At 38.3% G+C, this 22,475-nt stretch overlaps 1 protein-coding gene across 1 annotated transcript in view; it reads left to right on the forward strand.

Moving 5' to 3' along the window:
• Positions 1-22,475, forward strand: part of Nsf (N-ethylmaleimide-sensitive factor) — a gene marked incomplete at its 5' end in the record, with an annotated part of 121,942 nt that overhangs the window by 31,259 nt on the left and 68,208 nt on the right. The window contains 1 exon segment of the mRNA XM_005402272.2: positions 20,263-20,462. Coding sequence (XP_005402329.2) covers positions 20,263-20,462 — 200 coding nt within the window.

Below are 22,475 nucleotides of genomic sequence, written 5' to 3' on the forward strand. Positions count from 1 at the left end.
TTCTTGAAATTATTCCTTCTTTACTTGGCTTCTCTCACTTCAGGGTTCTTTGGTTTTCCTTTTCTCTCTCTGCTGTTCTTTTTTTTTTTTTTTAATCTCGTATCATTTAAAAACTAGGCATTACTCAGGAATTTTAGGCCATTTTTTCGTACTCTGATTATTCTCCTCAAATCGATTACATCCATTTCCATAGCTTCAGTTAGTATCTTTATGCTTTTAGCTCTTAAATATACATATTCTTTTTCTGACTCAATTTAGAGCTTGGGATTTTTACCAGCGTAACCCGTTGACTATCTCTAATTGTGCAGTAAGTTCAAAATTAAACTCAATCTTTCGCCCCCTCCTCTTTCCCTAGGGATGCTTCCATTTCTGTTCTCTGCCTCTGGGAATGCACTGGCTAAAAGCCTGGACCTCTTTTTAACTCCTCCTCTCTTTCCCTCCGTCCCCACTTCCAGTAAGTGCGACTAGACTTCCAGTTCTGGGGTCTCTTCACGGGGTCTCGCATCTGCCCGGCTCGCTTGTCTCTCTCTAGCGCTCTGCCCTCAGGGTACCGTTATAGTATACCTTGCCTGAGTTGCTCCACAGGCCGCAGCGTTGCCTTCTCTAATCCATTCTCCACACTGTAACTGGAGTGATTTTTATAAAAAGGCAAGTCTGATCCTGTCACTCCTCTGGTTCAGACTCTTGAGCTTCTACCCTTAACTTGTGTGGTTTGTGAGCCTTGTGTGATCAGGCCTCTGCCAGACTTTCCCGCCTCGTCTCCACCTGTGCCCCTCCCCTGTACTCTGGGTTGCAGCAAGCCTATGCTGTTTTCAGTTTCTCTAATGTACTGTGCTGCTGTCTCTTACCTCTGTCCATAGGGTATGTTTTTACCACCTTCTTATTCAATTCTTGTTCATCCGTTAGGCCTCAGTTTTTATCTTTTTCTGGAATACTTGGGAAATACTTAATACTTAATACTTCTGTATATGCCAACAACTCCGTATGTTCTTTTAGATATTATCACGTTGTATTATATTTGCTTGTGACATGTCTGTACTCCAGTCCCTCAAGCCATCTCCCTGCTTTCCTGTCACTGCCTCTGCAAATACAACGTAAATTCAGGTATATTTTTTTTACTGGCGTGGTGCCTGTTTCCTAAATTTTCCGGAAATGTCAATGATTTAATCTTTTTTCCTTTTATTTTTAGTGCCTATTAATTTTATAAAACACTGGATTTCAATGATACTGATTTATCTTGATTAATTAGGACAGTTAGACCCAAGCTTTGCCCCCAAGATGTTTACAGTTTGTTTGAGAATAACGATAACACTGTATTGGTACATCCCCAGAACAGTGTTATATAAAGCACACTGTGAAGCAAATTAATGAAGTAGGTCCTTTAAGGAAACAGCAGATGCATTGAAAAAGTAGAGACAGAGTTGTGTCTTTTAAATGTCAGAGCAGCTATGGTGTTTATAGTTCATTATTAAATCTGTATTGCTTGCTTGCTTGCTTGCTTGCTTGCTTGCTTTCTTAATTAAAAAAGCAGTGACAGAGCCAGGGATGTAGCTCAGAGGCACGGTGACTGCCTGGCAAGTGCAAGATCCTGAGTTTGATTCCCGGTGTCAGAAAAATAAATAAATAAAAGCAGTGACAGTTTATTTAAGAAAGTAAAAGTGAAGAGTGGGAGAGAACTGGCTCTGCAGAATCAGCTTAGGAAATAGAAAAAGAGTGTAAGGGTAAAGATGACAGTGTAAGCTGCATATGGGAGACCCATAATGGCTAGAGTGGAAAGCTATGATAGCCTAGGTTCTTTCTTAGACTAGGAAAGATCGCTTAGATTGGTTCCAAATGGAAATAGGCTCCATAAATAAGAAGAGGAAAGATACTTTGCTTGGGATGTGTTCGCTGCCATTGATTTTATTGGAGATTGCCATTTTATGTAAGGGAATAGCAATGCTGAAGTTTAGGGGCATGAGGTCAGTAGTATGTATGTGTGAGTTTGTGGGGGACAGTGCCTGCGTGCACACACTTATTTTCTGTTTTTCAAGGTATAAAAGTAATGTGTCTTCATAAAACAGTGCGGATAAGCAGAATAAAATATGAAATCTCCTATTTTACCCACTCTAGTTATTCTCTGTCAGAGGTAGTCACTGCAAATATATTGATGAATCTTTTCAGATTCTTTCCTAAACATATGTTTGGATATAGATATAGATGTAATGTATTTTGCAGTACTGGAAATCAAACCCAAGGGTGCTCTACCACTGAGCTATATTCCTAGACCTTTTTAAATTTTTTTGCTTTGAGTGTCTTGCTAAGTTAACTATATAGAACTCCAACTTGTGATCTCTCTGCCTGAGCTTCCCTCAGTGCTGAGATAACAGGTGTGGGCCACTGCACCTAACTTTATTTTTTATTTAAATAGGATCACAGCAGTCATTGTTCTGTGACTTTTTTTTTTTGAGACAGAATCTTGCCATGTAGCCCAGGCTGGCCTCTGACTTATGGCAGTCCTCCTGCCTCAGCCTCCCAAGTGCTGAGATTACAGATGTGTGCACATCATGCCCGGCACCGTGACTTTTAACCTAATAGTATATCTTGAATTTTGTTTCATAATAAATCCCCATTTTATTTTTTAGAAGGATAAGTAATATTAGCAAAATTGTATCCACACAAACCCATGTAATATAAATTAGCATCTGTTTTTTGGCAGTGAAAAGGCCCTTGGGTACACTCAGACAAGACTGGCATAAGTTCTTCTACTCATACTTATTACTTGTGCAGCCCTGAGCCTAGAAACATTTTAGGGCACTGGGTCCTAAACTCTGAACCTTGGCACTTTTACTTTATTTGTTGGTAGGCTTATTGTGTATAAATTTTCTAACACAGTATGGCTGATATGCCATAGATGATAGTTGGTATTACTATATTGTCAGAAGGTGCTTTTATAACTCTGTGAAACAGAAAATATATATAATCCAATCTCTTTAATACATTGTTAAGGTGTGTTTCCTTTTTATTTTAAACTGTTGTTGCTGTTGAAAAAAGGTAACACCTGAGATTATCCTCTTGTGCTGTTTTGTAATTAGCTGTCCTGAACAGTGTTTGTTGATAGGTAGTCAAGGGGACTCTTAGAAGTGTTTTTTCTCTATTTGTAAATTCGAACTTAGGCTGATTTATATTTACTTTTTATCACATTCCATCAGAGAGCAGCTGGTATGAATCTTGTCAGTTTCTTATATGTGATACATTGATGAGGAAAAACAACAGCTGTCTTGGTAGGAGATAGAGAATAGGGTATTGGAAGGAGAAAAGTGGAAGAAAGAATTAATAAGCACATTAGCAGAAAAGCTGCCCAGAACTTAAACATTACTGTTTAAGAGAGTACTTATACCATGATTCAAATAAGACTTTCCTTAGAGTTCTGTATGGTTTGTTACTTAGAGCAATCTGTCTTTAACATGCTTAATTTATTTAGTAAGTTCACCTTTTAAAAAAATACCTGCAGGAAACTTGTGTTTTATTTTTTGCTTTCTTTCATCATCTCTTCTATATGCCATTTTACTAATACCTCAAAATTTGATGTTGAAAGTTATTGTAATGTGTTAGATTCTCAAAGATTTCTTTGTCACTTTGAGTTCTTCACCAACACCTCTGACTTAAATACAGTGTATTTTCCTCAGAGGAAGTAATATTTTAAATCCTATTCCTAGGAACTCAAAACTGATAGAGAAAAATGCACATATTTGTAGCTTGTACTTGTATGTATTTACTGAAATTTATCCACAGGTACATAACTTTTTAAAGTGCTTTGATTTCAGAATCTATGTAATGCGGGAGAAATTCTAGCAAGACCTAAGAGCCTGTAATGAACAGTTATGACAGGACAAACCTATAATCAGTATGCTGCTAATGCACACATTATATACATTCAGTCAATTTTTAAATATAAGTGGAAGAATTATTCATAATGCACATTATTAGTATGTTCCAGGAACATTTCCTTCTGACCCACAAGTATTCTTGCCTGACCGTTTTTCTGTTACTGGACTTCTCTTTCTGTATATCCTCTCTTTATTCATACTTGTTGCTTTTCTGTCTGCTTCCAAATTACTTTGGCTTCCTCTGCAGCTCTTTATTTAGTAAACTGTTTGTGGCTGTGATGCTCTCAGAGGAAGGGAGATAGGAAGCTGTGAACTGTGCACTATGCCTGCAGTCTCAGCTACCCTAGAGGCTGATTCAGGAGGATCGCTTGAACCCACAAGGTCAAGACCAGCCTGGGTGACAGAACGGGACACATCAGAAAAGAAGAGAATAGAGAAAGAGAAGACTTAGCTACTTGAGTTACAAATTCTTACAGTTTGATCTTCTTTTATCTGGCTGTAGCAGGTTGACCGTAGATGATACTAAATGACGTGGAACTCCGCTGTTCAAAAATTGGATGTGTCTCATAAGTAGGAGGCTTAGTGGGATACTATCTCAGCATCAGGAGAGAAAGATGATAGTTTATTGTCAGAGCCGAAGATGAAACCCGTTTTTCCATGTTGTCTAATAATGGATATTTTTTAAATTAAAGGCGTTGAACTTGTATTGGAATAATTCTGTCTTTAGAAACTCATAAAAGAAATTGAAGGGGGCTGGGGATTTAGCTCAGCGGCACAGCGCCTGCCTGGTAAGCGTGAGGGCGTGAGTTTGATTCCTGGTACCGGAAAAAAACCCAAAAAACCAAAAAATAAATAAATAAATGAATAAAAGTAGTACAGTTATCTTACCTATCTTGTATATATATATTTTTTCTCCCCCTGCCCCCCGCCTTTTTTTGCCTTCTCCTTTCACTTGATGCTGTTAAGACATGAGATTTTCTCAAGAGGATTGTCATCTGTTTTGTATTATGTAATGTTTCTGTCTCTTCCTATGATAAAGTCAGAAGTGAATTGATAATCTCAGTTTACCTAATGAAAAACACTTAGAACTCTTCTACCTGCTTTCTGTCCCTACATCCATTACCATCCATTCACCTATCGAAATGCCTCAGTAAATATCTGTGGAAGTTGAGAGTCATACTTTGATGTATATCCATATGTCCAGTGTATACAAGGAGACAGAGCTGGGCCAGGTGGTGCACACCTATAATCCCAGTGGTCGGTAGGCTCAGACAGGAGGATTGCCACAGCTTAAGGCCGGTCTGGGCCATGTATGAGTTCAAGACCGGCCTGAACTACATAGTGAGTCCGTCAAACTAAAATAAATAGCAGACAGCCTGAATTTCTTCTCATTGAGCATCATATTTCCCATTCAGAAGAACAGCCAGTCTTAATTCATTTTTTTGTTGCTGTAACAATGGCTGAGGGGCTGGGGATATAGCTCCGTGACATAAGCGCCTGTCTGGCAAGCACAAGGTCCTGAGTTTGTTTGATTCCTGGTACCGAAAAAACAAACAAACAAACAAACAAAAAAAAACCAACAATGCCTGAGACTGGGTAATTTATAAAGAAAAGTTTATTTAGTTCGTAGTTAGAGGACCTGCAAGTCCAAGGTTAGGCAGCCCCATCTGGCAGCAGGTTGGTTCTGCACTGTTAGAGCCGAACAGCAGAAGGGCAAGCAGGCATGTGTAGAAGGGGCAAAACCTGAGGGGTGCCTCTCCTTACCACAGCTCTGTGGTAACTAATCTAGTTTTACAAAAGCAAAAACTCACCTCGGGGAGACTTAACATAATCCCTTGAGAGTAGCATCAGTCCCTCTTAATGATCTACTGACCTTTTGCAGGTCAAACTATCTCTCAGCACTTAACATTGACGACCAAAGTTCCAAGTGAGTTTTGGAGGGGTCGTGCCACATTCAAACCATAGCACTCAACATTATTTTTTAAATTTGAGGAGTTATTTCAAAATGTTTCCCACCTCTGCTACTCAGTAACACAGTTCTGAGGCCTTGGTGGCTATAAGAAATTTTGATGCTTTAAAGAACTACACGTTTTCAGGCTTTGCTTCAAATTCGTAGAATCAAGAGTGTTAGCCAAAATGGTGCCCAGCACTAGCAGTAGCTGAGTTGCTTCTGGGGTTTTAGCTTTGTCAGGCAGATTGGCATTGAAGTTCCGAGTTGGCCTCTTACAAGATGTCTTCATGAGAAAGTTACTTTATCACTGTAGGCCTTGGGCCTCTTTTTTAAAAAGAGGGTAAGAATAATACCTAGCTTATAGAGCTTGTTTTGTCTTGTTTTGAAAATAATTGTTCATTTAAATTTCAACTTTTAGAGGTTTATATACTTAGAGAAAACAAAAATGTAAGGAAGCACTAAAAATCATCCATATTACAAGTAATTTACATTTCTATGGACCTTCTAGTCTTTGTGTGCGTGTACATGTATACATAACTTACTTTACATTTTACATGTCTGAGCTCATACAGTATGTGTCATGCTTTCTCACATATCATGAGCGTTTACCATTGTCCAAGTTCCAAAGCCCTAAGTATTTTGATAACTGAGGATATACTACCAATGAAATAAAAGGTAGACTTTCATGGGAAAAACTATCTTAAAGTCAGAGTGTTAACAGGCCTTTGGAGATATGTACTGGCAAATTTACAATTAAATGCTATGTTCATTTAATGCCCAATTTAGAATGAGATACAACGCAATAGAGTAAAATAATTATAATGCTTTTTAGATAGGGCAGTCCAGATCTGCAGCTATTAAAATATTAGCATAGTTGGTGTTTCCATTTAATTGTTTAATAGCGTATTCGTGTGTGTAGCCAAAAGAAATGCACATAATGATTATCAGATTGTAAATATAGGTTTAGTCTTTTTCCTGCCTCTTCTGTAACAGCCTAGTGAGTACTAACACATACTGCTGAGAGGTGGCTTAATAGCGTCATTTCCAAGGCGTTTCTTTTCTATTTTAGCAAAAATAATTTACTAATAATTTACTAAAATAATTTAATGCACTAGTTCTACTGTCACAACATTGTCATTCAAAAAAATCTAGAAGCTTAATATTGTGAAATGAGGGCTGATAACCATAGGCACATTACCAAAGAAAATTACATTGATAGAACTTATGGGGTTACAACTTGAAACTGTCTCTCCATATGAAAACGTTAGCGAAGAATTTTCCCTTTGCCTTTCTTCTCCCTTCTCCATCCACTCAGTAAATACAGAAATGTGTGAGCTCCAAAAGGTGGTTTAGTAAAGGTCACTTCCAGAAGACAAGCCTTCCTTTCCTAGAATCTAACAGAAAGGCATTTATAAAGGGGTCATCTTACTGCTTGTACTTGCAGCATACTTTGGGCACTGCTCTCAGCATTGAGGACTTGTTTGTCCTTTACATAGGCAGCAGGATGAAGTAAATGTACTTACAGAACAGTGAATTGATAATCTCAGTTTACCTAATGAAAAACACTTAGAACTCTTCTACCTGCTTTCTGTCCCTACATCCATTACCATCCATTCACCTATTGAAATGCAACTCAAATGAATAAAGTTTAACAGTTCCATTCTAAAGAGTCATTCCTGTGGGTATGTATTTTTACAAAGACTAGATGTTTCAGATGACTACTGTATAACAGTAACATTGGCTGAATTGCATACATGCAATGACTGTAATCTGAAAGCATTTTGTAAACATGAACAGGTAGTCAAAAAACCCTTCCCTTTTCTCTTCCTTCTCATCTTTGCAAGTTTGTGGATAAGTATTAGCATTCCACAAGTTTTCAGGACCTGGTCTTTCCTATGAATTTTTTATTTTTATTTTTTTATTTTTATTTTTGTTTTTCTCCAGTACCAGGAACCGAACTCAGGACCTTGCACTTGCCAGGCAGGCACTTTGCTGCTGAGCCAAATCCCCAACCCTCCTATGAATTATTTAAAAGCATCAAGATAAATGTATAGATGTTTTAGTTCACTTTTTTTCATCATCTAGACAACAAGGTATAAAATTAGACTTGGATTCCATTATCTATACTGTATACACAAGAAAACAAGATAAAATCACAGAGCATCTAGCTGCAGACATAATGGCGTAAAGCACTTTCTTCCTTCTTATACTCTTTCCTCCTTCTTTCTCCATCTTCAAGAACAAATCTGTACTACTAAAGGAGAAATTTTAATAATTCCATTTATAAAAGACAATGTTTCATACAAATGTGTTCCTTTTAAGGAATTCTTACCTAAATAAATTCTTGAAATGTTCAAAATTTATCAGGTGTGGTGGTGTGTGCTTGTGATCCCAACACTAGGGAGGCTGAGGCAGGAGGATCACTGTGAGTTCAAGGCCAGCCTGGACTACATAGTGAGTTCAAGGCCAGCCTGAGCTACATAGCAAGACCCTGTCTCAAAAGAAACAACAACAACTACAACAAAAAGAAATGTGCAAAACTTTCTTTATACTTATTAAGCAGGTTTCCCATCACTTACATAGTGATCTCTTCCCAGTCAAGTCATTGTATTTTCTGTTGGAGTTCTGTTGTCTCCGCTTTTTCCTTTGCTTTGCATGCATTTGTCATATCCATTATTGAATACTCCTAATTTTTTTCTGCTTTATTTTTGGGTCAGTTCTTTTTTCTTTTTCATAGCTTCAGTGAATTATACTTGGATTACAACAGTAGCCTCTTTGTTATCTTCCTATCCTTCAGTTTCTTTCTTCCTTCCCATCCTAGAATAATTGCTTTAAATCTCTCTCAAAATTAGCAGGTTCATCAGACTGTCAAAGGAATTGTAGGATCTCAGCATTTTAAGGGTTTTTAGTAGCCATCTAGCATACATCTGTCTTTTTTTATTTGAATCTTCTCTACATCTTTGCTGAGTAACTTCTCTCAAGTTCCTGAGGCTAAGGTTGAATTTCTGCAGGGACGAGAAAGTCAGTCTCCTAGAGTTGCGTTGTACTTGGGGTGGGGGTGGAGTGTTTGTTTTGTTCTTTGTTTCCTGTGCTGGAGATCAAGCCCTGCACGTGCTAGACTAGTGCATATCACTGAGCTGTATTGCCACCCCTTGGATTCTGTTCCTGGATAACTAGAGGTTCAAGCTGAATCTTCTTTGTTAAGGTGAGATGTATGTGCTTTTAGTTTCTATTATGAGCTCTAGTTCTCCCCTTGAGAATGTACAGAACAAGAATAATCTTACTTCCTTATAAATCTTGATAGATATATGCCATTCTGTCCCAGATTCAACTCTTTTCACAGTGATCTTTTCTCAAAGTTAAATCTCCCAGGTTGGTTGATTCCTCCAACCATTCCTTTGAGACTTGTTCTTTAGCCCACCATTCTATTCACTTCTCTGAACTTTAGTGTTTGTTTATATTCACCTCAGGTTGTGAAACCCAGACTCAGTGGAGTACCACAAGTGTGGTCTCTTGTAAAATAGACCAGCACTAACCACCCTTTGTTCAAAACATCAGTCGTCTTTTACTGCAGGCTGAAATTGCATTAACATTTTTGTACTTCCTCATTCTATCTTGACTCATACTGAATTTACTGGTGAGTAAAACCCCAAGTCATCTCTCACAAAACCTTATCTACCCAAGCTGCACTCAAGTACAGGAAACATATATATTCTTGATAACTTTTATCTTGTTAGAATAGCTCTTTGCTCTCCTACAGCTACAATTTGTCAAATAAGAAAAGTTATCCTTATCAGGTTATGATTTAATTGAGGCCATAGAACATATGCACTAAGTAAAATAAAGACTTAAGAACTTTTAGAAGACACCTGAGTGTGGTGTCAGTTGTAACTACACTTAAATGTCCTCTGGACTGCATTTTGGGGATGCTTGTTATTGATACATTTGGGGATGCTCCACTTCAGACTTAATGCATTCAAATTTCTAGGAATTATACCTGGAAATAGATATTTTTAACAAGTGCTACTGGACACTGGTACACATTAAAGTGGGACAGCCGCTGCCTGGGTACTGAAGAATTGAGCCCAAAAATGTGATCGGAGCTATATAGTATTAATTAAGGAAGAATTTCTGAACTAGTTTATGAACTATTAGAGTGAATAGAAGTTCTAGATTTAGAAAAGAAGGGATAAGCTGTCTGCTAGTGAAGATGGATATTTATTAGGTTGAAGCAGAGGTCCTAGACAACAGCAAGTAACAGGAATTTAAAGCTAAGAGACAGGGAATGAAAAAGAAAGGAAAAACTATAAACTTCTGAAACTAGTAAGGATAGATGTGCCAGGAGGAAACAAGGCAGGACCTGCTACAGAGGAAGCATGATCTTTGTCATCAAGAATTCATGAAATACCAGGCAACACCCTATGAGGGAGTGTAAAGGGTGGGGGTGTCAGCAAAGATTAATTTGGAGAGTTGTTCCATACGTCCCATCTTTATTCTATGCTATCTAATGAGAAGATCTACATTATTAAGTCTCAGTTGACTAATTTGGATGTAGACCAGTCAGGTGGTAGACATCTTGCACAGCTGCTTGATGCTCAGGGCATAGGCCTTTCTCAGTTTATTGTAGCAGAAGTTAAAGTGCTCTTGGCATTTTAAAGTTGGTGGGGCATCAGCAAGTCTCTGCTAGACAGAATGATACCCAGAGAAAGGATGATGAAAAAGCGTTCCTGTTCAATAGGGTCAGGAGTGGTGGTCTTAGTCTTGAATGTTTCCTTTTCTCAAAGATTTAATAAGCACATGTAGATGAGAACCTATTTTAGATGCTGATTGATGGTCTTTGAAACAAATAAAGGCCCTCCTGTATTACACACTGGTGGAAGTTGTGCCCCAGTTCCTCATTGTATGTCTAGAAAAGACAGAAAGTATTTCTTAGAGTTAATAATCATGTGATACTACTAACACGGTAAGTTGGAGAGCTAAGAAAATCTTAGCTCATGACGACTCTAATTTCAATTAGTAATTTTAAAAGATCCAGAAAAGAAGTAGAAATTATAAAAACTTAAAATCAGAAGATCAAACATTAATATTAATTGTGATTGTATTTTGTTTGTACATGCACTGGTTAAGCATTTAAACCCGGTTTGCACGCCTGTGTGGAGAAGCCTGCAAGACTTGGGACTGTGTCCTGGCCCGCCACTAGTTTTTTAATAGCTGCTGTCTTTGGCAAATGAATTGGTCTGCATTGAACTGGAAGGCACTTTGGATTCCCCTTCAGACATAACGAATCATTGAAATCTACTTCATAGTTTTCTCTCTCACCTTATATATCATGTCGCCCACAAAATGAATTAAACACTTCTGATGCTGATTTGACATCTAATTTACTGTCATTCTGCTTACTCTTTTGTAAAATTACTGTTTAGTCTTTTCTGCAAACAGTTGGTGACAGTTTTCCTTCAATGCATTTGGTCTCTGTTAACATCTAGGGAAAACAAAGAAAATGTACTGCTCTGTAAAGTGAGAGTTTAGCAAATACAAATTTATCACTTTTTTAGATAATATTTTAGAAGATTGTAGAAAATAAGCATTATTGTTCATTCCCAGTCTTGGAAAAGTAAGGCTCTGTAATTTTTATAAGGCCATTTTAGGAAAAGAGATAGTTTATTAGAGATCTTATAAATGTGTTATGTATCATTTTTAGCAGTGGGACTGGGCATGCCTATCGTAATGGATATGGCTCTATGCTGTTAAGGCTTTTAGGTTAGAAATCACTTCAGGCCATCTGTAGTACAAATCTTAAAACCTCTTAAAGGTCTCCCCACTAAAATTTATATGATTATAATCATTAGATAGCAACACCTGTAGCTCAAACAGAATCCAAATCATATATGTTGTGGGAGGGCTGCTGATTCAGCTAGGGGAGTGGTAACTGAAAGGGGATAAAGAATGTAGTGCTAATCTGCCTCAAAATAAGAAACAAGGGATGGGCTGTGGTGATCTAGCATTGCAGATACAGCTTTAAGTGAAGTGCCCAGAAGTAGCCCCTGTTGCTCCCCGTTATTCCAGTGAGTGCCTGCAGAAAGAGACAGGAGCAGCTGAGGACTCAGAGGGGTACAGTTGGGGGCAGAGGGGAGCTTTGCAAAGTAAGCCTACTGTACTTGATTTTTTTGTTTTTATTTTTCTTCCGGTACCAGGAATCGAACTCACGACCAGGCAGGCGCTGTGCCACTGAGCTAAATCCCTAGCCCTAGCCTACTGTACTTGAATGATAGAGCAGAGGAGGGAAAAGGTGGAGGGATATGCATATGTGGAACTGTTGATCATGGTAGCTTGGCTCTTTTGTGGATGAGGCACATGTGGATGCCTTATGAGCCTGGAAAGCTGGGGAAACTGGTTAAAGTGAAGCATGAGGGGGCTGGGAATTTAGCTCAGCGGCACAGCACCTGCCTGGCAAGCGCAGTGTTGTGAGTTCAATTCCTGGTACTGGAAGAAAAAAAAAAAAAAAAAAAAAAAAAAAAAAGTGAAGCATGAGATAAACAGGCGGGACTGACTCTGATAGTAGTCCAGCTGGAAGAACAGCTAGCTATGGAGAATCCCAACTTACTAAGTGAAACGCTAATAAAACCATATGAAAATGTTATGCTCCAACTCATTTACTACCATGTTAATGTGGAGCTTGAGGTTCATTAGTAATGGAGTGCTATAATTTGCAAAGTTTAGTGACACTAGTGTTACATAAAGTTATAAGGGGCCAAATGGTCACAATTGTCAGTTCTAGAAGGAATTTGGTAAGCAAAATAGTCATTTAAGCTTATGGTCACCTAATTGTGATCTAAATTCTTACATACCAATTGGGACTCTAGTTCCATTTCATCACTCATCCACAGCAGAATGAAAATATAAGCTAATGTTAATTAATAGCTAATATTTATAAGCTCTTTTTATGTACCAGGAAGTTTGCTAAGTACTTTATGTGCATCATATGTGCTAAATACCCATGATAACCTTAGAAAGTAGTTGCTATTATTTTTTCCTGAAAGAACCAGGATTTGAATCCAGGCAAACTGACAGTGGAGCCTCTACTTTTAACAATGTACACAAAACTGAGTTTATTCAGCACAAATGACTGCCCTTTATCCTGGGCTGTCTGTCCTACCTTTTGATATTAAAGTGTTTTTTCTTATATGAAATGGTGCTGATTGATGGTGTCAGACTTGTTTTTTTTTTAAAGAAATCTTTCCTTTACAAAGTAAAAACTAACTTAAGTTGACAGTATTTTTCCCTATTTAAAAATATTTTTTGCTAGTTTGTGAAATTCAGGTCTGACAATAATTTATAAAGAAAATGAGACTCTTAGTAATTTTTAATGTTCTCTAGAGATTTTCACTTGATTTCCTGTTTAATCCAATTAACCCTCAGGTATACACCTGGCCACAAATGATACTTTTGGCCTTCTTTGATAGGTATTTATTGTGAAACACATTTAAAATTCAGCTTTGTGATTCAAACTCTAAGAAATCATTAAAAATAATTTATGGCAAGTTACTAGAATAAGATACAAACCAGTTTATACTAAATTCTTTCTAGAATACAGTTTTTGTTTTGTTTTGTTTTGCTTGTTTGTTTTTATGATACTGGAGTGTCTTAGTTACTTTTCTCTTGCTGAGACATAATACCCAACTCCCATAAGTTAAGGGAGGAAAGGTTTAGATCACAGCTTGTAGAGGTTTCAGTCCATAGTTGGCTGGCTCCATGGCAGAGGAGGCAACAGTTCATGGTGGCGGAAAAAGGCAAAAGCAACAAGCAAGGGGAGAGAGAGAGTGAGGGGGACTGGGAGACAAGGCTCTTTCTGTCCCTTATGTTGTATGCGTGCTACCCACCCTAGGGCAAGTGTAGCACTCACACCCTTAATCCCAGCATTGGACCATGAATCAGTCACAAACTCTAGATTTAGCTGCTTTGGAAAAGCTTGCCTCTCATGATTGCATGAGGCTTTGAAGGACATCCAGACACAAACCATAACATGGGGGTTGAACCTAAGGCCTTCATCCTGAGCCATTTTTATTTTTAATTTTGAGACTGTTTTGCTAAATTGCCCTGAGAGGACTCAAATTTAGGGTACTTCTGCCTCAGCCTCTTTAAGTGCTGGGATTACAGGCATGTGCCACCGTACCTGGTTGAAAATATAGACCTTTAATGAGGTTCTGGTGTCTGACTCACTTAAAAGCTTAATAAGCAAGGATATTATCATTTGCCCTATTTCTTTGTTATTTAATATTATTTAGACCGGGGCTGGGGATTTAGCTCAGCGGCAAAAGCGCCTGCCTGGCAAGCGCAAGGTCGTGAGTTCGGTTCCCGGTACCGGAGAAAAGCAAAAAAAAAAACAACAACAACAAAATATTATTTAGACCTCCAACAATAACTATATACATAGAATTAGCAAGTTAACATATGAATATGTTCTGACCATTTTGGCTTATGTTTTTCACTTCTCCACCTGCCTTTCTGGTGCTATAATCAAGAATTGTTAATGTATTTTATCCAAATAAAAAGTATTTTTAGAAGATGATTAGCAGGAGCAGTTATTAAACAGTCAACTACTTGGGCATCGGAAATTAAAAGATATTTTGGAACTACATTTGATTACACTAGTCAGCCATGATTAATCTTCCTTATGTAAGTCAGAGAAGAAGGACAAGAGATGAAAATGCCTTAGAAATAAAGATCAAAGCCTCAGAATTTGTGGAAATGGAAAAAATGTGATTAGAACATTCATGGAATAGTTGTTACCTTATACTTTTGATGGGGAAATTAAACAGCAGAATTGAGTTGTAAATATTTTGACTTCAGATTATTACCTCATGTTACTAATCTTTACAACTCAGTTTTGAAAAGAAGATGGTTAAAAATGAAAAATGTCAAGATTCTCGTGGCAGCTTAGATGAAACATATTTATAGAATTGAATAAGAATCTACACCTTACCTAACACCACGACTTGCTTATGTAAGAGCACAGTCCCTTGATGCCCTGACTCCCGTATGCTGAGTGCACTTACATAATGGCATCTGTCTGTGCAGGCACAGTTCTCCCCGGAGTTTCCTAGTTCCCTGTGTTCCTTCACACTTCCACCGTGTTTTTCAGTATCCTCTTCATCCCTTGTGTTATGATGACCTACCTGGCCCTGCTTCAAATACTGAACATTTTGAGAAAAGGTCTGCTAAGGTGGCTTCTTTCTTCTTGTCCCCATAAGTAGTCTCAGAAGGACAGGCCTCTTGGACAAACTGTATCCCTGAAAACCTCTTTTGTGTAGCCAGCCTCCTGAAAGTAGCTGGGCCTGCTTGTACTGTTTAACTTCCTTCTAAGTAAAAGGAAGGCACCTCAACTCAAAATGCTTTGACCCTGATTAAAACCCTACTACCCAGGTCTCCATGAACTCCTAGGTTTTAAAATCTAGTGTCCTCTTCCCAGGCTTTATTCTCTCTTTTGCATGTATCCCTGTTTTCACACTCTCTTCCCTAAAACTCTTCTGTGGCTTTGTATGTACCTAGGGCAGGCGTTCAAAAAATATTTTAAGATACCAGAATCAGTCGTGCTATCTTTTCTGGACTTTGAGTCTGTGTTTTTAATAGCCATAACCCCCCAAATTGCAAGTGCCTCACAGCCAAAAGCAAACTGATGATTTCCTCTGCTCTCCAGACTGGCTCCTCTCCTTCTGCTGGCGTGGTATCTCTGTGGTTGTCATTTTGCCTGTGTCCCCAGGCTGGATACATTAAGGTCCTTCTTGACTCCTCTTCCCTCTCTGATTTTCATTCGGTCTCTGAGCTCTGATGAATAGTTCCCACGTCTCCCTTTCTTTTCTTACTATTTTCTGTGACTGTTGCCTTTTTCTATTTTTAGTCTCTTATCTGGATTATTTCAGTAATATGTTCAGGGGTTCTAAATTTGGATTTCATGGGTTGACCTCAAAGCATTTTTAAGAATCCCTTCAAAATTGTATGCAAATTATGCACATGTGCATTTTTCTAGGAAGGTCCATTAGACTATTATGTGGGAAAGAATGGGAAAAGAATAAAGAATATTCATGAAGAATATGACAGTTTAAATCAGTTCCACTGATTTTTTTTCTTTCATATCTTTCCTTTGCTCTTTAATTCACTAATCCGGGTTAATGATCCCTGAGTAGTGAGCAGGCCTGTAAGATACTAAGATGGAAAAAAACAAGTTGCAGTTAGCACAGCTCAGTAGTCAGGCAGCCAGAGATCAACTAGCTGCTTCTCAGAACCAGAGCTAAGTCTCCCAAGTCCTAGAGAAGCTCAAGAGAAAGCTGGGGCATCAATGGGGTGAAGAGCATCCTCCCTGAGCCCCTAGACCCATTTGCTTATGTGCTCTCGGAGGACTGGGAATGGTCTAAAAGCTTAACTGGCAAAACTCCAGAATCATCTAGTGAGTCAGTATTTCCTGAAAAGGGCTAGCAAACTGCCTTCAGCTACCCTTCCACCCCCAGCATCTTTGTCCTCCAGTCCTTTCTCCACTCTGCCACTAGAGTGTACGTAGATCTTTTGTACATATATCTCATTCCGTGAAAAACAAATTAAAAACTCATATAGTTAGAAACCTGACACCTCCATTTCCAGGTACTCCCCTCTCCTCCCTTCCAATATTATAGCTGCTGCTGACAGTTTTGAGAGAACAGCTTCTCTGTCCATACCTTTACGCCTTGACTGTTACAGTCTTTGTCTTTGTGGTACCGTTTCTCTCCACTCTCCAGCCACAAACCTCCTATTCATCCTTCCAGTCCCAGATTCAGTGTTACCTGTGCCCCTTTCCATCCCTAATTTTTGCTGTCACTCTTGTAGAATCAGGCTCTCTCACAGAGATTCTAAAAATATTTTATACATATCTCTCATGTGCCATATTATAGTAAATTTTTACTTCTTTCCTACTAAGCTAAGAATACACTGCAGATAGGGACTTTTTCATGTTTGTATCCCTAACACCTACCTTAGTAGCCTAAACAAGGGCTTAATGTACTTTTGTTGAATGGAATTAGTTTTTATGGCTCACTTAAAATTAGAGAGCAATGCTTATTTAATAAGTCAGAATAGACTATAATAATAATGTTAATAGCAGAATCCTATTTCCATGCTTACTCAAGTAACATTCCTTTGTGAAAGTAAATTTTGAAAGTCTTTACATGTCAATGTATTTTTATGTGCTTACTTGAGAGCCTAAAGAAATTAAAAGTATCAGTGCAGAATAGTTTCTAAGACCCCCCTATTGATGTTATATTTTAAATATATTAACTCATTTCAGATACACACACACACACACACACACACACACATACATATATATTCATTTCATGGATATGCATTAAATTTCTGTCTTTTAACTGTCATGGCTATGTTTTGTGAATTACTTATTAAGACCCAAGTTATTTTAATCCAAAACACAGTAAACCAAGTGTTTTCTGTGTACAAGAATAGAGCCAGCGGGGATATAGTTCCATGGCACTGTGCCTGCCTGGCAAGCGCAAGGTCCTGAGTTTGATTCCTGGTACCCAATGAAAAAAAAAGAATAGAGTAACAGAGTTAAGATTCCTGTATTTATGTATTATACTATCTGTTTTGCTAAATTTTCCGTCTCATTATTGCAAATGTGTTTTCTTAAGTATTTAAATTCATTCTGCAATCAAAAAAAGCACTTTTCCATATATTAAGAACCTCAGTAATTTTTAAAAGGTTGGGGCTGGAGATATAGCTGAGAGGCACAGAGCCTGCCTGGCAAGCTCAAGGTCCTGAGTTCGATTCCTGGTACCAAAAAATAAAATAAAATAAAATAAAATAAAATAAAATAAAATAAAATAAAAAGGTCTTTCTTTGATAATCTTTGAGTTTTGTAGGGATGGAATTAACAGTTTACTTATTCAGCCCTTTACTGAGCAATATATTATGTGCTGGGCAGTAGGCTGAGTGGTTGTGATGGAAGATTAATAAGCCAGTACGTACATGCCCTGGAATAGTGCACCATCTAACAGAGAAGAGAGTATATGAAGAAGTAATTGCATGATAAACTTTGGAGAAGAAGAAAGAAAGCTCTTAGAACCAAGGTCAAGATTAAGTATGGATATGTCTGCGGACCACCTTGTAGACAGAGAAGCAGAGCCCTCAAGGGAGTTCATGCTTGATAATCTTTTTAAAAAATATATGAAGTAGGAATCTAGGTCATCTTTACAAGTCAGTGGCTCATAAAGATGGAATAAATGGGATAAATCTTGAGAGAACAGTGAAGACTTGGACAACTAATAAGGAACGTTAGAGGCTACAAAGACGAGCAAAGGGTGGCATGCGGTTTTGCGAAAACAGTGAGAGTAGAATTGGAGTTCGGATAGCGTGAAACTGCGGGTGGCAGCAGCCCAGTGGTGTAATTCTCTCTGCCTGTGCTCCATGGCCAGTGTGTGGGTGCATTAAAGCCGTATTATGTTCAGGGCTCATGGGTGGGTATTACACAAGCATAAGAGGGCCAGGAATTTAGGAATTCTTCCAGGAAAGTAGGGTTAGGAGAAAGTCACCATACTTGGAGAAAGTCAAGAACCTGGAGATGAGAATAAGGTCTGGCACTCTGTAGATATTCAGCACATCTTCCCCTTCTCCTTTCTGAGTCCTTTCCCTGTATCTGTTCTACTACCTGCTTCTATTATGGGCGCTATATATATGGAATGAGGTTTGTCACTGGCCTGGAGGGGAAGATTTGATACCAGGCTCCAATGTCCTCATGCGGTATATCCCAGTGACTTAGATGGGGGTAGTGCTTAGTGAAGCTGGCCTCTAGAGAAAGACGCTCAAGCTTGTCGTCACACCGCCTACCACTCCTCCTTTGAGGGATGGGGCAGAGGACGAAGATGTTTTATTCCGTGACGATTCTTGGGGCCGGGATTTACTCCATGATGAGAAGCATTACAGCTCTAAGCTTTCAAGGGTTTACAATGAGTTCCCTTCTTCCCACCAGCTGAACTGTATATACGCATCTTAATTACCTTCAAAGACGTAAGAGGGAGTCCTTCTTGACCTAGAATAAACGTATCAACCACATTGGGAACCCAAAGGACTTCCTTCTCAGAATCTAGTTTCTAATAGTGTTGGTTATATCTTTTGATTCACTTTAAATGATTTATCAAATATATTGTGGTATCTTAAAGGTATTTTTGAGGTTTTCGTTTCAAATAAGGACAAGTCATTTTCCGTGGAAACACATTAGATACATCACATTTCCAGAGATTCTTTTCATTCTTATTTATGACAGTGAAATCTGATGATCCTGTTGCCGCCCAGAGTGCTTTTTTTGGGTAGAGTATAAAGAAAAAACTCACCGGAATGGAGCTCTGTACCTTAGCTGTGACATTACTAGACAGGTGAGGGTTCCCAGAAAAGTAGACCGAAGCCACAGGTCTTCATTGTCAGTAATGGAGCAAACATTCAGGGAAGTCCTGGGGAGTCTAGATGATGAGTCTTGCTATTTCAGATTGTTAATAATATGGTTCAGGGATTTTTGGGTTGTTTTTTTTTTGCTTTTTGTACTGGGGTTTGAACCCAGGGCCTTCGCACTGATGTTCATCCCCAGCCCTTTTTATCTTTTATTTTGAGACATGGTCTTCCTCTAAATTGTGCAGGCTGGGCCTGAACTTGTGATCCCCCTACCTGAGCCTGAGTACTGGGATTACAGGTGTTTGCTACTATGCGTGGCTCTGTTAACAGTCCCTTTCAGGCATTTAGCAGTGCTTGCCTAGGAAGTAAGTGAACACTACTTTTGAAACTTCATTGTCATCTGAGTTGCTCTAAGAAGCACGTGCCTCACTTTACATTAATCACATGAAGAAAAACATTCAGCTTTATCCAAAAATTGGTGACATTCATCTGGACCCTTTGGATTCTTCTATATCCATGTAGCTCATATATGCTTGCCCCTTTTTCAAGTGCTTCTATTGAATAGGTGGAGCTGCCATTGTGACTAAGATAAAATTTCCTTAGCCTAGTATGTCATAATAACTTTGCTTAGGGTTAAATTTCTCCTAAGCCAGATTTGTTTCCCTCTGACCTTAACAGATAAGAATAGGTAAGTATTTCTAATTAGATATTTAAACCAAAGAGACATTTTTAGAGGTAAAAGTGATTGTTCTAAGTGTTAGTTCAAGTATTCTGATCCAGAGATTTTTAACTGACAACTTACCCATGCAGACATTTAGTATAGGTATAGGAAGTATTTCTAGATGAGAGAAAGAGGGAGAGAGAGAGTTTTATTTATTCTGTTCATGGCACAAGGCTATTAATGTATATAAATGATATCACTGTTTTTCCTAAAGTGCGCATGAAAAACAAACAAAACTTTTCTGTAGATGTCTTACTTGAATTTTAGTTGTAAGACTGTTTTCCTTTCCTTTTCAGGTTGTAAGCATGTTAAAGGCATCCTGTTATATGGGCCACCAGGTTGTGGTAAGACTCTCTTGGCTCGACAGATCGGCAAGATGTTGAATGCAAGAGAGCCCAAAGTGGTCAATGGGCCAGAGATCCTGAACAAGTATGTGGGTGAATCAGAGGCTAACATTCGCAAACTTTTTGCTGATGCTGAAGAGGAGCAAAGGAGGGTAATATAAATATAATTTAGTAAAAATCTGCAATCACTTACGTGATGAATGAAATTCACGTGTAGAGGCAAACTTGTTCCTGTGGTTTGCATTTTGAAACAACTTGCAAATAAAATTTACTTAGTACCTAGTTTAGGTATTATACTGTGAAGAGATTATGGGTGATTTACATGATATGAGCAGATGTCATTTACTCACATGTTCATAATACCAGAGATTATTGTATAAGCCAAAAGTTTTGCAAAAACAGACTATGAATATATTTTCAAGTAACACATTTATAGCACATTATATCCAAAGGCTTGAACACATTTATCTCTTGGAAAAGGATAAATTAAATCCATGAATAGACATAGAATTACATGCATGTAAGGCCCATGAGCAGAAAGTTAATTTACTTACATTGAGTTGGCGTAGGTATAAAATGGCACAATTGAGTTATCAAAACTCAAAGGCAAACTTGTTTGTGTCTTAGGAAAAAAATATATAATATTTAAAAATTAGACCAGAATTTACTGTGATGGTTAATTTTGTGTCAGCTTGACCTGAACTACAGTGCCCAGACTTTTGGTGAAATAGTACTCTGGGTGTGTCTGTGAGATTATTGCTAGATGAGATAAAGTTTTTAATTGGTAGACTGAGTAAAGGAGAGTGTCCTCCCTAACTCTGGGCAGGCCCCACCCGTCCAGTCGGTTTAAGGTTAACAGCTGCACTTTAGAAACAGGGGAAACAAGAAATCCATTGCAGGTAGGATATGGGGTGCACACCTGTAATCCCAGCTGCTTGAGAGGCTAAGGCAGGAGGATCACAAATTCAAGGACAATTTATGGAAACCCTGTCTAAAAAATTTATGGAAAAAAAATTTTTTTTAAGGGCTAGAGATGTTGCTCAGTGGTAGAGCACTTACCCAACATGCTCCAGGTCCTGGGTTCAATCTCCAGTACTTGAAAAAAAGCAAAAATGAAACAGAAGCTGTCCAGTGAATGCCATTTTTAAGGAGACTGAGAGAAAAAAAGATTTAGAATTTGAGACACTATAGTTCTGAGTGCTGCTTATGTTGGTCTAGGTAAATATATTGTTTGTTTTAATATTTGTATGACATTCCATTTCCTACTGAGGAGCAGTATTTTTTCTTCTGTTGATTTTTTTTTGCCATGTTCTTTGCCAAGAATGATTTTATAGTGATATTTCACTGTTGCATTATTCTTCTAGGTAATTTCATCATTTTTCCGTTTTCTTATTACTTTAACCTTTTTTTAGCATAGTTGGGAATACTTGGTGAGTAAGTATTTCTAAGATGATGAAATAACGTAATATACCTTAGAGTTTAAAACAATCCAGTGGACTCAAATAGCAAGAGAGAATGAATTTGTTCTGTTTTTAAAAATACATTCTCCTTTTTGTTCTGTGGAAGACTTACTTAAAATGTCATGAAATACCAGTCTTTATAAATAGTGTGAACTGCTCATAAAAGAATTTCAAAAAATGGCCGGGCCTGATGACACACACCTATAATCGCAGCACTCGGGAGGCTGAGGCAGGAGGGTTGTTGTGAGGTTGAGACCAGCCTGGGCTACAAAGTGAGCTCAAGGCCAGCCTCAATCGCGTAGCGAGACCTTGTCTCAAAAAAGGCAGAAGAAAGAATTTCAAAAACTGAAATTGATTTGAAAAAGGTAAGGGGACCAAGAGATGGAAGGAGAAAGAAGCAAGTGAATAAAAAAACAGTTAAGGGCTGGGGATGTGGCTCTGCGGTAGAGCGCTTGCCTAGCATGCACAGGGTCCTGAGTTCAGTCCCCAGCACCACACACACACACACAAAATTAAGATGTGTTATATACACGTGCCCCACAATGAATGTAATCATTAGGTCCTGCAGACATGTACTAATAAAAATAAAAATTAAAAAAAGTTGAGTCTAGGGGCTGGGGATTTAGCTCAGCGGCAAAGCGCCTGCCTGGCAAGCGCAAGGTCGTGAGTTCGGTTCCCGGTACCGGAGAAAAACCAAACCAAAAA

The sequence above is a fragment of the Chinchilla lanigera genome, unplaced genomic scaffold (assembly GCF_000276665.1).
Source record: "Chinchilla lanigera isolate Chin_1 unplaced genomic scaffold, ChiLan1.0 scaffold00077, whole genome shotgun sequence".
NCBI lineage: Eukaryota > Metazoa > Chordata > Mammalia > Rodentia > Chinchillidae > Chinchilla > Chinchilla lanigera.